The 17,150-nt window shown below is 37.0% G+C and overlaps 1 protein-coding gene across 1 annotated transcript in view; it reads right to left on the bottom strand.

Moving 5' to 3' along the window:
- The window catches only part of LOC148942182 (guanylate cyclase 32E-like), a 183,862-nt gene that overhangs the window by 48,331 nt on the left and 118,381 nt on the right, over positions 1-17,150 (bottom strand). The window contains exons 7-8 of the mRNA XM_089103247.1: positions 6,003-6,179; positions 2,277-2,397 (exon numbers count right to left, since the gene is read on the bottom strand). Of these exons, the coding sequence (XP_088959373.1) occupies positions 2,277-2,397; positions 6,003-6,179 (298 nt within the window). The remainder of the gene's footprint in view (positions 1-2,276; positions 2,398-6,002; positions 6,180-17,150) is intronic.

Genomic DNA, 17,150 nt, shown 5'->3' on the forward strand with positions numbered 1-17,150 from the left:
TCTAAGGTCTAAGGTAAGGTAAGCACCAAGAGGTTGCTCACTTGCATCCACCTGGTGCATGTCGCAGAGAGCCATTTGCGTCCCCCAGTTCCTCCACGTACGGCACAGTTCTGCCACTCTTGGCACAGTCTCTCCACACTTAGCACACGTCATCTGGTATGCGCAATTTTTCATCTATAAATATTGCGCGCTGTTTAGTTGACTAAGCTAATCATAGCTGCCTCAGATCTATCAAGGTTTGACTTTATTGGGATGCTTTTCCTATGTTTTTCCTTATTCTATATTTATTTATTTATGGCTTGCATTTTAAGCAATAAACAAAAAAAAATTATAGCAAAAAAAGGAGAGCAACACTTCACAACACTAAATATAAACTAGACTAACCGAGACCAAAAATACAACTAGATTGAAAGTCATTCGAATAAACCAGTATTCTCTTTCATAAATATACCGTTTATTAGCAGAGAAGCTAATTATATGTATCATAAAGAATAAACTATCGCTGACCTAAACTGGAAAACGAAAGAAAATGCGCTCCAATACGTTTCTAATTTGTGTGGACAGAGCTTCTTCTTTTACCGTGCTGCTTTCTACGTCTTCCTAACAATCTTCATCCTTAAATAAAACACTGTCACAGCAAAGGAACTAATCTACTTTTTTTAAACGTTCATCACCTAAGTTCATAGAGCAACTTGCAATTTGCCTCCCGCTGTATGTTCTTGGGTAAATAGCATATTGATTAAAAGACCCACCTCTAAAAAGTTCTTTATTTAATTTCATTCATACAGAGTCTCAGTTTTGCATCTTACTTACGTAGGACTATTTTGGATACTATCGGACCCTACATACTGAGCTCGAATAATTCGAGATCGTTTGCATGGTCTGATACCACCTTATTTTTTTTTTATCAAAATCCTAAATCACTTAATTTCACTACTGTTTTAAGTAGAAAAACAAAATCCACCAAGAAATTCCAAATTGAAACCTGAGAACACAGTCCTGTTTGACACTAGATGCTTCCCGACAGCCCTTGTCTATTTTTTTAAATGTAAAAGCTCATTTGTGATTAATATTAGTAGCCATTAACGGTTTTATAAATCCAAATATTTGTCAATCATCCTGAATTTGTCAATCATCTTGAATCATCCTTTGTGGGTCACCTAGCTTTCCCAAAACAACCCTTTTCTTCTCTTGGTTAGTTATCTACATTGTCACCGGTTCTAGGCAAAACCGACATACAGTGTTGCCAATACTCTGAGATAAATTATACCTGTCTCCGGTCCAAATTGTACTACCGAAGATTCTTTGTGGTATAATTGTAAAATTCGAACTCAGTTTCCGCTCAATTGACAAATAAACTAAATTTTTTCTCCCTCAGAAGCCAATTCCGGGGCGTTTGTTTCTCGCATGATGATCAGTTTGAATTTCACGGAGATTTCTTTTATTTATCGCCTTTACGTTCTATGGAAATACCTCTTATTTTGCTTAAATCCTCAAGAGGTGAGTGGAAAAATTTCAAAATTTTTAAAGAGATAAAACTTAACCTGAAGAATGCAGCCCAGTTGTACCAAAACATACCGGAGATATTGGATTATATCAAGAAATTTCCAAACATAATACATTGTAGCAGCACGTATGAATTATACCAAAACAGAATAATTATACCACGTCGGCAACACTACTGACATACTCAGTAATTTGCTATCATTAACGACCAAACTTAATCCTATGTAATTCAAGTAGGGCGAATTGTAATGCTTCCCATACAAAATCAGTATAGGAGTTTTTTACAAATCTTTAGACCTACTTCCTCATCAAAAACACGGTTCCTTACCTTTAAGGATATTTTTGTAAATGTATCTGTGTTTTTGTGTCTGTTTTTGTTTCTGTTTTTGTGTCTGTTTTTGTAAATGTATCTGTGTTTTTGTGTCTGTGTCTGTTATCCCCACGTTTCGAACGAGGAAGGGGAATTATATTCAAAAACAACAAAGTAAAAACAGCCGAAACAGCCTCCGAAAGCGCATATTCTTGCTTTTTCATCTGCCGTATCAATTATGGCTGGCTAGCAATGTATTATTCCCAGCTTAACCATGTTGCAATAATTTTCCTATTAATCCTTTTGTCATTCAGTTTAAGGTTTCAGGTCCGTTTTTACCTCGAATTGATTATTTAGTGTTAATTAGTTTTTTGGGGAGTTCTAGTTACTTTAATTACAAAGAGTTATTCTCTGTTTGAAAAGAGGAGAAAAATTAGCTAAAGTGACGGACTTATCATACCTTTGAATTCATAAAGTCCAAAGTCTGAAATTTGAAGAACCCATCGACTATCAACAAGGCAGTTTGAGGATCTTAAATCCCCATGAAAGAAAATCTCGCTGCCATGAAGAAATATCATTCCCTGAAAAGAGATCTTACATTTTTTTTATTTTTCGATATGACTTTTTCTTAAGTAGAAGCGTAAAGTACTGAATTGAATCAATTTTCTTTTATTGGCAACAGAGAAACGCAGAGAGAATCTTTGTTCTCTGTCTTAAGGGATTAGCCTTTAGTAATTTGTCCTACATCAATAAGTTAGTAAATGTGCTTAACATGGTTTCTTCTGGCTATTAATTTTGACCATTGTAGTCTCAGTAACCAATAGGAAAGGTTAATTTGAAGGCAACGGTGCTTCATCTAAATGTGCAAAGTCACGAGAAAAAGGCTTCCACAACTTCATATTTTTTAGAGAAACAGAGCAATAGAGTGAGAGGGAGAGAGAGAGAGAGAGAGAGAGAGAGAGAGAGAGAGAGAGAGAGAGAGAGAGAGAGAGAGAGAGAGAGAGAGAGCGAGAGAGAGAGAGAGAGAGAGAGAAAGAGCGAGCGAGAAAGAGAGAGAGAGAGAGAGAGAGAGAGAGAGAGAGAGAGAGAGAGAGAGAGAGCGAGAGGGAGAGAGAGAGCGAGAGGGAGAGAGAGAGCGAGAGAGAGAGAGAGAGAGAGAGAGAGAGAGAGAGAGAGAGAGAGAGAGAGAGAGAGAGAGAGAGAGAGAGAGAGAGAGAGAGAGAGAGAGAGAGAGAGAGAGAGAGAGAGAGAGAGAGAGAGAGAGAGAGAGAGAGAGAGAGAGAGAGAGAGAGAGAGAGAGAGAGAGAGAGAGAGAGAGAGAGAGAGAGAGAGAGAGAGAGAGAGAGAGAGAGAGAGAGAGAGAGAGAGAGAGAGAGAGAGAGAGAGAGAGAGAGAGAGAGAGAGAGAGAGAGAGAGAGAGAGAGAGAGAGAGAGAGAGAGAGAGAGAGAGAGAGAGAGAGAGAGAGAGAGAGAGAGAGAGAGAGAGAGAGAGAGAGAGAGAGAGAGAGAGAGAGAGAGAGAGAGAGAGAGAGAGAGAGAGAGAGAGAGAGAGAGAGAGAGAGAGAGAGAGAGAGAGAGAGAGATAGAGAGAGAGAAAGAGAGAGAGAGAGAGAGAGATAGAGAGAGAGAGAGAGAGAGAGAGAGAGAGAGAGAGAGAAAGACAGACAGACAGACAGACAGACAGACAGACAGACAGAGAGAAAGAGAGAGAGAGAGTATTTTAAGGGTTGCATATACTCATCCCACTGCGGTATATTTTATATCATCATCGCTATTCATAATAATTTGTTTTTTTCATTCTGTATAACTAAAATATTAAGTCTCTACTTTGAAAATATATACAAAACGGCGTCAAACAGAGGCGGTTTAGGGGACGGACAGAGGGGACACTTGCCATGGGCGCAAAAATTTTAGGGGTGCAAAATTTCAAATAATTAATCTAACGGTTATAACAATTTTTTTTAATAAAGTAGTGGGCGAAAAAAATAAATGAAAATCACCAATTATTAAATAGCTAATAAAATAAAAATAAATTATGATAACAAAATAATTATATTCAAAATAATTAGTCTAAAATAAGTAATATTAATTAAATAGTTTAAATCATAAATTAAAAATAATTCAAAACCTAATTATAAATTCATTAATAAATGGAAAACAATTTTGTTATTAAATGTAAATTTTTGTGAGAGACAGGTGGGGGGAGGGTGGTGACGCTAATCAAGATTGTTCCCCAGGCGCAAGAGAGGTCAGAATCGCCTCTGGTGTCAAATTGAGATTTTGAACCACTAGTGGCAATTCTGCAGTAGAAAGTCCATTGTTGTCATCTAAACTGGGTGAAACATAAAAATAATTCTTTCCAGCTGTTTCCAAACTCATGCAATATAATTACTTTCCCTGTTCAATTACTTTTCGAAATGTTGAAGAATAAATGTGCTGCTTCAATTTTATAACCTTGTAGACTTCTTCATTTTTCCAATTTTGTAGACTAGAAAGCCCCTCACAGGTCTTTGAAAAAAAAAGCATATTTAGTAAGCATTAATGGTAGTGAAAATAAAATTTGGCACTAAATTTCTAAGAATCTGATTCATAGTCTTGGCAATATATATATATAAAATCTTCGGTTTTTTATTTTTGAATTCCCTTTGTGCGGTTCATCGCATACTATTCATCATCCTCAATAATACAAATATAATCAGAGGTTCTTAAAGGTCACAATTTAAATTTTTCTCTTGAGAAGTATAAATCAGATACTAGCAAGTATAAAATTAGAGCAATTGTCTTGTTGCATCTATTTCGATAAACATAATTTTTCGAACATTTCGACGGATGAATTTTATATTTCAAGAACTGCATTACTTTTCCTTGAAGTGTCTCGAAGTCTATAATGAGATGAACACGGTTTGCAAGGAACATATATTATAGGCGATGCACTTCCACCCAGAACCATCTCCTGCAACAGGTTATTGTGTCAGACCCATGATTCAGTTCATTTAAAAGATGATAGGGATCCAGCCTAACGGTGATCTTAGTAACTGCTGACACGTCAGGCAGTGTTTCCTTCGCATTGTAGTGCCTGTGCTATACCTCAGTGCCCTAATTCTGTCGTACTTAATACTCTTGGAAGGAGACAACTCTCTATGAGAACCCTTAATATTATATATGTTGATGAAGATAAGAGATTATGACCATTTACCGCAGAATTTTGACACTATTGCTGCGTCGGACATTGATTCAGGCCAAACCCTAGTAACTTAAATAGGCGGTTCAAAAATATAAACTGCCCCTCTACCATACTACACTCGAGAGTTCGATGTCAACAATAGGCATCATTGGCGTCTTAGCATCACCATCATGCAGTTCATATTTTAGGTGAAACTTTTCCAATGTAAAATGTAACTGTGAATTGCTAACGTACCTCTCTACCTTACTAATCTTGAGAATTTGATCTCAACAATAGACGTCTCTCAAGGAGTCATTGGCGTCTCAACGTTACCTTAATGCAGTTAATATTTTAGGTGACACTTTTTCAATGTAAAATGTCGAAAATATAACTGTCAATTGTTAACATGCCTCTCTACTTTACTAAACTTGAGAGTTGGATGTCAACTACGGGCGTCTCTTTACTGTTTCTGTGTACCAATCTTCATTCTAGCATTAATAATACCCTATCAGATCCAAAGCTTTACTGTCGTGAATCATCTCATGTACGAGGCAAGATGAAAACGTGGCCGTTCGTTGTTTAGGTGAAACTTTTCCGAAGCAAAAGTGTTTTCCAAAAACACAATTAGTTAACACGGCTAAGTTTTCGGAGAGAAGCACTGCTGATATTATACTTGGCTCATCATTAATTGAAACTAACTCAATGATTTTTTTCTAAGTCAATAGTTCCATTTATAAACATTTTTTCTGTTTGCTTGAGAAAATTTTACTTACAATTCCAATTGAAAAGTCAGCTATTTTGAAAGGTATTGCATGTTTGAAATCAAAATCTGCTGAAATTGATGGTATTAGTGTTTCTCATTTGGTCCATAATTGGCTTGAATTAGTTTCCCATTTTCAGCTGTTTTTAGAGATGTGTGTTTTGAGATCGATGGTGCCTAATTTGTTTTTATAATGTAAAGTGAACTTACTGTTAAAATGGCGCTACAGCTAAAGCTGCAACAATGATTAAAATGTGAATCACCTTTACAAGATCCGCAACAAGGGATGCTACGAACATCTGATCCAGTTTAAAATCGTCGTTCCTCAGAACGTCTTGTAAGCTTCCTCGCACACAGTACGAAGTCAATATATAAATTGACCCCTGCTCCAAAGAAGCACCTATGAATGGCACCAGATTGTCGTGTCGAACTTCACGAATCTGGAAAATAAAGGGACTTAATAGAAACCGCTTAAAAAATAATTTAAAACATTGCTGCGACAAGCAATGTTTGTGAATTGCACCAATGTGCGTTTTTAGCAGTCTGAGTATGCAAACACAAGAATATCATCAATTTAAGCAGTTACTATGGTTGTGTAGAAAAATTTCTCTAGTTGCCCGATAAGGTTTGAATTTTTTAACTAATCAAATTGTTAGACAAAGCAACTAAAGCTGCTTAATTTGGTAAGGTAAAAGATACGGTACAAGATTTTACAGGCCAGATAGGCTGTGCTGACCTCCTTTTGTTGGCCCTTCAGCTAGGAAGAGCAATAAGGGGGGTGGGAGCCAGCCGTTCTCTGCTTTTGCACAAACTTCCTGTTTATACTTTCCGGGTTCTTTCAGTACTTATTTGGAGCCTGGTCCACACTGGATGAGCTTACAGAGTAAAGCCACTGATCCCCGTCCAATACTAAAAAATCAGCAACACCACGACTCGAGCCGCATCCTAAAGAACATAAGATTGCAAGTCTACCTGGCTAATTGTCTATCTATTACATTTCTATGGACTTAGAGTAGAAAGAACGGGAACAATAATAGCAGAGAGCCAACAAATTTAGGCAATAACAATAAATCTGAAAACTCTCATTTTTGCGTTAGATGAGTGTGAAAGATGTTCCTTATCAGGGGCATCATTTGAGGGAAACGGGAGGATTCAAGTAACAAGACCATTCGAAACGTCAAACAGTTCGTGGCAACCACGACAAGTAGGGAGTGACACAGGCTAATAGTAACCGAAACCGTTAAAAAATGGTTTTATAACAATATATACATAAAAGAATTGACTTCTTACGCAGAATCCAAACATATAAAATTAAGCGAACTTAAAAAGGTTACCCATTAAAAGTTATGAGCCTGAGAAAATTTACCGCATTTTCGAAAAGATGGGGAATAACAACTCTAAGAGCGAAATATGTGGATGAAAACTACACGATAAATTTAGCAAATCATATAACTCAATTGAACAGGTTTCAAGCCCCCTATCTACAAAAATACAACTAGTAAATAATTAGTATACAAAAATACAAGAAGTAGTTTCTCATTTTAATGTTTGTACACATTTATTAATATCCTCTGGCTTCCCAGGGGCAATGCCTCCCCCCCCCTACTGTTGTCTATTGGGGACACCCTTATAAAAAAAAAAACTATTCAAAAAATTCGCCTTCGGAGCTATGGAAACGATGACCCTATAAATAGTTTTTAATAATTAAGACCCCCCCCCCCTCCATTAACGCACTCCAAATAAATACGTATTTGGGGGGTGAATTTTTCAAGATAACTTATCATTCTCGTAGCTTTAGCAACAGTAAACTTGATTGCATAAATAGGGGTTGAAGGAAGAAGTAGTAATCCCCCTTCACAATTAAGTGAGCATTGCATCACAGCTCGAAGTGACAAAGGGTAAGTGAAGAGTGACCCCTGTCAAAAGAAACTCAAAACTCTAAAAAACGGGGTTTTGATAAAGATGCATGCAACAACAAAATTTCTTATGCACGCTGATGGAAACTATCATAGGCAGCAGCGCTAGCGCTGCCTAAGTAAAGAACGATGTGGGCACAATGTGTTGTTGTTTTTTCGTTTTGTTTTTTCTATACCCGAGCACTTCGTATCGTAGGAGTCGTCCTAGAAACTTCGAAAAGGGCTCATTCGATTGGAATTTGGAGTGGCTAGTTCCCTTTTTAATAGTCGAAAGTTATTGGAGGGAAACTAGCCCCCCCCCCCCACGCCCATCATTCCCCCAAATACGTCCAATCAAAATTTTGATATAGCCACTTTGATCAGTGTAGTTGATTTCCTGATGGAAAATATCTTTTTGAGGAGGACACTCCCCCAAAACCTTCGGGGCAAGGGTTTTAAGTTATGCCCTGGGGGCATATAAGGTTTTTATAGAAGGTATTGTCGTAAAAACTTCAAAAAAGGCTCCTTCGATTGGAAATTAAAAAGGCTAGTGCCCGTTTTAATAGTCGAAAGTGATTGGAGGGAAACTAGCCCCCCCCGCCCCCATCATTCCCCCAAACACATCCAATCAAAATTTTGAGATAGCCATTTAGTCCAGCGTAGTTGATTTCTAGATAGAAAATATGTTTTTGAGGAGGACACTTCCCTAAAACCCTCGGGGCAAGGGTTTTAAGTTATGCTGGGGGTATATAAGGTTTTTATAGAAGGCGTAGTCTTAGAAACTTCAAGAAAGGCTCATTCAATTGGAAATTCAAAGGGCTAGTACCCTTTTCAATAGTTGAAAGTGATTGGAGGGCAACTAGACCCCCCCCACGTCCATTAGTCCCCCTCCCTCATCCTATCAAAATTTTGGGATAGCTCTTTCGTTCAGTGGGGTTGATTTCCAGATAGAAAAAATTTTTTTGGTGAGGATACTCCCCCAATGCCCCCCGCGGAAGGAGTATATGTTATACCCTTGGGGCATATAAGGTTTTTAAAGAAGCCGTTGTTGTAGAAACTTAAAAACAGGCTCATTCGATTGGAAATTCAAAGCGCTAGTACGCTTTTTAATAGTCGAAAGTAATTGGAGGGCAACTAGCCCCCTCTCCCACTCCCATTATTCCCCAAAAACTAACCCCAAAACATGTTTTCATAAGCCGTTGGTACTGCTTAGTTATGTTCCAGGAAGTAAATTTGTTTTGAGGAGGTCACTCCCCCACAACCCTCAGGGCCCGGGGGGTAATTCATGCCCTAGGGACCTATAAGGTTTTATAGTATGCGTTGTCGTAGACACTAAAATAACGACACATTCGATTGGAAATTCAAAGGGCTAGTACCCTTTTTAATTGTCGAAAGTGATTTGAGTGCGATTCGCCCCCCCCCCCTCACGCCCTTCATTCCCCCAAACACATCCAATCAAAATTTTGAGATAGCCATTTTGTTCAGCGTAGTTTATTTCCAGATAGAAAATACGTTATTGAGGAGGACACTCCCCCACATCCCTCAGGGCAAGGGTTTTAAGTTATCCCCTAGGGGTATATAAGGTTTTTAAAGAAGGTGTTGTCGCAGAAACTTCAATAAAAGCTCATTCGACTGGGAATTCAAAGGGCTAGCGCCCATTTTAATAGTCGAAAGTGATTGGTGGGCAACTAGCCCCCCCCCCCCCCACAAACCATTCCCCCAAAAACATCCAATAAAAGTTATGAGATAGCCATTTTGTTCAGGGTAGTTGATTTCCGGACAGAAAACATATTCTTAAGGAGGACACTCCCCCACAACCCTCAGGGCAAGGATTATAAGTTATGCTATGGGGGCATATAAGGTTTGCATTGAAATCTTTGTAGTAAAAACTTGAATAAGGGTTCATCTGATTCGACAATCAATGGACTTGTACCATTTTTTATTTTTAAAAGTTATTTGAGACTAACTAACCCCCCTCTCTCACACACTTTTTCTAAAAACACATCCAATCAAAATTTTTTGATAGCCTTTTTATTCAACGTAGTTAAAAGTTTTGGAAATTAGGTCTTTAAGGATAAAAACCCCTCCCCCCACAGCCCTCAGGGCAAGGGTTTTAAGTTATGCCCTGGGGGCATAAAAAGTTTTGATTGAAAGCGTTGTCGTAGAAACTTCAAAAGGGCTCATTCAATTGGAAATTGAAAGGGCTAGTGCCTTTTTTAATAGTTGAAAGTGATTGGATAGCGACTAACGCCTCTCTCACGACCACCATTTTCCCAAACACATCCAATCAAAATTTTGAGATATCCATTTTGTTCAACGTAGTTGAAAGTTCTGGAAATTAGGTCTTTTAGGATGATATATAAGGTTTCTATATAATTTTCTAAATAAGGTTTATATAGAGAGTTGTTGTATATGATTTATAGAATAGATTTTAGTCTTCCTCGAATCCAATTTTTATATGTTTAAAAACTAAATGTTGACTTAAGATTAAATCAAAATGCACTGTGATAATGCTAATTCCCAATAAGGCATCTCAGCAGTATCCCAAGAACGACTGAGGGTAGGTTCGGGGCTACTTCTGCTCTTAAAATTTAACCAAATCCAAATAGCGTAAGTGTATCCAAGCTATCAAAGAAAGTAAACAGATTTTTTTGCGAATTGTATCAAGTTTTCCATTACAGGTCAACTAGAGGAGTTATGAAACTAATTTAAACAATACTATTTGTGTCCAGATTTTTCTCCGGCATACAAATAGCAGGCCGAACTATAAAGTCTTAAAAAATGAAAAGATTTAAATTATTATTTTATTTTTCCCTGAAAAGACTATGTCAATATAATACGAACAGAAATTAATTAAAAAAAACTTTTTCCACAAAATAAGTTTCTCAAAGAAAAGTAAAGAACTCCATTAAACAAAAAATGAGCAAAACTAAAATCAAATAATCTACCAAGCGTGAAACTACCACAAATCAGCATTGATAAATAAATGAAACCCAAAACGAAATTACAATAATTAACCGAGTCAAACTCAAAACTAGCAGAAATTAACATAAGTTGGGCGCAAAACCCCTATGCCTTCCCAAGGCCAGAACAATATTTGCACTTTACTGAAAAAATACAAATGAATGTTCATTGTCAGTTTGATATACATATACTGATATTTAGTAATCAAAATGTTAATATTATTTGATGCATTAAAGTTATAAAAGTAAAAACATTTATATTTTTTCAGTAAAGTGCAAATTTTGTTCTGGCGATTATGGATTTATTTTATTTTTTTATTTTATTTTTTATTTTTTTATTTCAGACGATTATGGATTTTATCTCTGATCCCTGATCTTTACCGAAAAAATATTAAAAAGAATTCTTCTTTTATAAGTATAGCTTTAAAAAATCAGAAATTGATGATAATAAAAGGAAGTAATATTATTATATATAAAACAATTCTATATTACATGTAACTATTAAATATTACAATTTCATTTGGTATTTTCAGTCACGTTAATAAATATGGTGCCCTATTCCTAGCCCTACTCCTGTTTGTGGCGATTCTGTTCGTTTCAAGGTTGATTGGATTGTTCAGTTTAATTCAGTTAATTTTTTTTATTCATTTATTCATCTATAGCAATGTCTTTAATCTTATGTTTGACGTGAGAGTTTATTTTAATTTCTGCTTGTCTTGGCTGTTATTTATTCACTGATAGGAATTTAGGTCCATTTAAAAATTGAATTATTATAGGGTTTTTGTTTCTGCTCCGCTTAGGATTTAATATGGCTCTTTACTTTTCATGGAAAAACTTCTTTTTTTGGTAAAATTTTTTTTTATATTAATTTCTGGTCGTTTTTAATTGCCAAAGTTGTATTTCTTGTTAATATTATAACTTAACTGCTAACCATAAGACAGGTGCTTGTTGGCCACCCGAGTTATGTTTATAATGAAAGAATTATTGAGAAATGCTATTTTAACATAACAATCATCAGAACTAAAGAGAAACAGGTTCTTATTTGACATTGTAATTGCATTTTTGCCCCTTTTGGTCCCTTCCCCTTCAAGTTAAATTCTATTTAAAACTGCAGCCAAAAGCCAGGGGACACTCCCATGCTCCCTCCCAAATATTCACCAATGCTACTAATGATCAGACAATCCTTTGTCAAGGTTATCCTTCAAAACCACCAGCATTAGAATTTGCATATTCGCCTGTTCTGAATTTTCTCCAAACAAATTTTCGTGAAGAAATCCATGAAGTGACGATAATTAATCACGCACTGGAATTTTTTGATGATAAAGGCATTAAAGATGCCAAAGCGGAGTTTTGGGGAATAGCAGATCCAAATAAAGCTATTCCAAAGCGGCAGGGTGACCTAGCTTCGCATAAAAATTTGAAAGATGTTTTGGACTTGCTGCGTCAATGTGACTCTGATAATTACCTGCTGCCTACTTTTGTCATTGTCTCACCTATTGAAGTACTGGTTATCCCCGCAGTTGCCTATTCCAGGTTGGGCAGTACAATTAGCTCCCTAGACCGAACCCTTAAACAGATAAACGAAAAAGTGACATCTTATGATCTGAATTTTCCCTCCTTGCCCAGTACCTCGTTATGCGATGCGGTACCTAATGTTCTGAAGTGCGGTACAAAACTTCAAGAGCGTAAATTCGTTCGATTAGTTAAAGGCATACCGCTAGATTTTGACGTCGGTTTGTTCTTGGGGCGTTAAGAGTCCTTGACGCTAAGCGCCTCGGACAGTCCTTGACTGTTAAGGTATTCATCTCCGAGGCTGCTGGGCTTTCAAATGCACTTCGTCTCGGACTTAAGGTAGAATATGAAATTTTCCGAGTATTTGAGTGCCTCCGTGCTCCCCGCTCCTGTTATGGCTGCCAGTTGCCTGATCATGTGAAGGCCAATTGCACCAGCCCTCCTTGCTGTACTCGCTGCAGTGGTACGCATTTATTGACAAAAGATGCACCATGCTTGGCTGAACCGAAATGTGCGCTATGTGGTGAAGGCCATGTTGCATTCAGTCTAAAGTGCCGCGTAATCCGTAATGACATAGCTAAGCGTGGCTCGAACAAAAAATGACTGTAACAGTAACGTTTTCTGTGAGTTCTTTCAACATAAATCGCACCAAAGACAAAGATTATTCAATCAATCAGAAAATGAACGATTTTGAAATCGTGTTGCAACAGGAACATTTACTTCCCGCCATCTCCGTTAACTCTCTGACGAAAAAGTAGACAGCATATTTTCTTTACCACCATAATGCCTGAAAAATAAAAGGCCGACCTTCCAGGGGCCTTGCATGTGTTATAAAACGATTAGCTACTCCTTTGTCACCTATCTTATTTCATTCCTCTGATAATATTATGGCAATACGACTTGGTCACCTTGTATTTATAAATGTATATCTTCCCTGCGATCAAAAACGTCTAGCTTCACTTACTAAGTTGTCTAATGCCTGCTCATCCCTTAAAACTCTATTATGCAATATTGAAAAGCACGGGTATCGTTATATAATGATGGGTGAATTCAAGTTTGATGTTCATATCTCCTCTACTCGTCCCAGCTTAGTTTTAGATTCGTTGCCACTTGATCACCGCATAGTACCCAAAGCTCTTAATTACAGTTATATTCATAATAGTAGTACTGTGACCAATATTGATCGTTGTATCTACTCCGCCGATGTTCCCTGTTCTGTCGTTAATGTTGACGAAGACGAACGTGATTTTGACCACCTTCTCCTTTCCCTACATTAACCGCTGATACATCTAATTATCGTTGTGCTACTAATAAAAAATGGTGTATGAAACGAGAGTGGAGCTAAGCCAATTGGCCTTTATATATTTCTACTCTAACAGCTCTGTTGTCCTGCGTCAAGATCCCTTTTAGTCTACTGTGCACGAGTGTTTTTTCGCCACAAGCCAGAGTGCAACTCAATGTTTATTACATTCGATTAGTTGAGTGCATGAAACAAGCTGAGAATGTGGCTGTCGCTCTTGTCCGGGTTAAACTCAAAACTCGAAGTCCAATTTGGAAAGAAGACCCGGGTCTTAAAGCCGTCAAAAATCGTGCTAAATTCTAGCTTCACATCTGGATTGCGTATGGGCGGCCCTTGCGAGGCCAAGTGTTTGATATAAAAAGTAAGACAAAAGCGGAGTTTGAACTGTATTTTCGTTTGGTTCGATATAATGGTGCTGAGTTCCCTAAAAGTGTAGTACAATGGAAAGAAGTCATTAATGCGTCTTTATTTGATTCATTAGGGACCAGTGATGTTACCCCCGAATGGTGTTGGCTTAGGCATTATAAAAATATTTCTTGTAAGATTGAGCATGGTGTTTATTACTATTTTCAATGTTTAGTTTCTAAATGGTTGCCACCCAAAGTTTTGCAATGTCATATTATTCCCGTCTCAACTAAAAGTATTGCTAGTTGTATGTTTAAACTTAAGTCTAAATCGAGTGATCTTGATATAATTAGCACTCACCATTTACATAGTGATTATCCGGCACTAGTCGCTCAGCTCCAGTTACTTTTTCAGTTCTGTTTATGTTTGTCAATGGTGCTTGGCTACATCCTTCGTGGAAGGGTAACTTCGATTCTTAAACGTGAAAAAGACTCTTTTGATTGCGGTACATATAGGCCCATCACTGTTGCTTGCAATATTATTAAGGTTTTTGAATATGTTCTGCTCCCATATATTATTGAACGAACTGTGAAAGAATCAAACCAATTTGGATTTCAACCCCGTATTGGGTGCCAACATGCGCATAAGGTCTTAGCTTCAACTCATTATAATGCCCAGTCTAAAGGTTACGAATTACATATTTGCGCTTTCGATTTGTCTAAAGCCTTCGATAGTATTTTCCATGCACAAATGTGGCACTCTTTGTCAGAGTTTGGAGTGAACCCTTCTGTCATACATGTACTAAAATTTTTGTATAATAATTCGTTTCTTCGTTTAAAATCTGGCACAGGGTACTGCGGTAATATACCAGTTCAATCTGGAGTACGACAGGGTGGAGTGCTATTATAATATCTATTTAATGCTTGCATTCAAAATGTGTTATTAGGAATCAAGCCTTCGTATTTTTTTAATTTATCTTATGTGTTATATTGCGTACACGAACGACCTGCTAGTTTTAAGCCGAACCGAGTATATTTTGGCATTATCTGTGCAACGTATTTCTATGATGTTTCGGGATGTTGGTCTGTTTTTGAATTTTAATAAATACGAATATTTAGTTTTCGATCCCAAATCATCAGCTAATAATTTGTCCTGTGGATCCTCAGTAATTCGCAAAGTTACGAGTTTACGGTGGTTAGGAATTAATATTTGTTCTACACTCACTTTTTTGCGACTTCAAGTTCGGAGAGATGTTAAAGAAAAGTTGAAGATCGGATATACGAAAATTGTACCTAACCGTGGAAAATATTCACGCCGAGCTTTAGCTAAAATGTATTCCACATTTTGTGACCATTCTGTCTTGTTTTTAAGTGGAATGTATCCGTTATTGAATAAGAAAAATTTGCGCCAGATCCCTATCGCTTATTTTAGATATTGTAAATTTTTACTGTACCTCCCCACTTCATATCGTAATACACGTATTATTGAGAAGTATGGTGCTACCGACATTATCTGATCGTTTGAAATGCTTAGTATTAATTTAACAAGACATGCCTTTGTGTCCTTAGGCCCAAACCATAATATTATCCGTGTGTTTTTGTCAATGATTAAGGTTTAAGTTACATTTGCTTCTGTGTATTTTATTTTTCTTCCTTTTTAGTGTACTTTACACGGCTTGTTTTGCATATAAAGTGGGTTATAAATAAATTATTATTATTATTATTAATAGAAATAAAAAAAATTCTAATATTGTTAGTACATAACAGAAACTGTACTCAATGGTTATTAAATTCACTATCTTTTATCTAGGGCGCCCCCCCCCCCCCCACAATACCTGGAGTAGCTCTAAACTTGATAGTAAACTTAAGTCAGCTAAAACGAAAGATAATTACATATGGATCAACACAGAATGCAGAGCATTGATCTAAGAAGTTGATTAAGCAGTAGCACCTAGGGAATGATGGAAGTCTCTTCCAAAAAAACTGGAAGAATGACTTATGAATCAAAAACTAAAGCCCTTTCATTTGGTGCTTAACCTTCAAAACACCAAATAAATCATCCAACTGAAAATTATTTTTTCCTCGTTGAATAAACCTTTTCTCGCGTTTCCATTAGTTAATTAGCTTTCTATTAATTTTTTTAAACGCCCAGTGGAAACACGATTTAATTTTTCAAATATATACAAGTTGTGCAGCGCTATCTGTAAGATCATATCTGGTTATTAAATAGTTCTTGATGTTTTTTGTTTTTTTTAATTACTCAGAAATTGAAACAAGAGAAATTGTAAGTTAGCTATTGATTGCATTTCGGGCTCCCTATTTTATTACTGAAGCATTGTGCTAACTTAATCTAAATACTAGGCTAAGGAATGTTGTTCTTGCAAAAATTTTTACAAGAGAAAATGTTTTGTAAAGAGAGTGACGTTATTATAGTAAAGTCATAGTCAGCGCAATCGCGCTGCCTAAGTAAAGAACGATGTTCGCACAATGTATTATATATTTTTTTTGTTTTTTGTTTTCCATACCATGGCACTTCGTATCGAAGGAGTTGTCGTAAAAACTTCGAAAAGGGCTAATTCAGCCCTTTTTGTTCAGCGTAGTTGATTTCCAGATAGAAATTATGTTTTTGAGGAGGACTCTCCCCCACAGCCCTCAGGGCAAGGGTTGTAAGTTATGCCCTGGGGGTATATAAGGTTTTTATAGAACGCGTTGGCGTAGAAACTTCAAAAAGGGCTCATTCGAATGGAAATTGAAATGGCTAATGCCCTTTTTATTAGTCGAAAGTTATTGGAAGGCAACTAACACCCCTTCCACGCTCACCATTTCCCCAAACACATCCAATCAAATTTTGAGATAGCCATTTTGTTCCACGCAGTTTGAAGTTCAGGAAATTATACCTTTGAGCCGGACAACCCACCCCCCAGTCTTCAGGGCAAGGGTTATAAGTTATGCCCTGGGGGCATATAAGTTCCTATTGAAATATTTGTCGTAGAAACTTGAAAAAGGGCTTATTCGATTGGAAATTCAAAGGTCTAGTGTCCTTTTTAGTAGTCAAAAGTGGTTTGAGGGCAACTAACCCCCCTCTCACGCCTACCTTTTCCCCAAACACATCCAATCAAAATTTTGAGATAACAATTTTGTTTAACGTAGTTGAAAGTTCTGGAAATTAGGTCTTTGAGGATGACAACCCCCCTCAGAGCCCTTAGGGTTAGGGTTGTAATTTATGTCCTGGGGGGCATATAAGGTGCTCATAGAAAGCGTTGTCGTAGAAACTCAAAAAGGGCTCATTAGATTGGAAATTGAAAGGTATAGTGACCTTTTTAATAGTCGAAAGTAATTGGAAGGCTTGACTTTTTTATAGTAAAGATCGATGTGGGTACAATGTATTTTTTTTTTT

Source organism: Artemia sp. Qi Xiang Cuo, chromosome 17 (assembly GCF_049724085.1).
Source record: "Artemia sp. Qi Xiang Cuo chromosome 17, ASM4972408v1, whole genome shotgun sequence".
NCBI lineage: Eukaryota > Metazoa > Arthropoda > Branchiopoda > Anostraca > Artemiidae > Artemia > Artemia sp. Qi Xiang Cuo.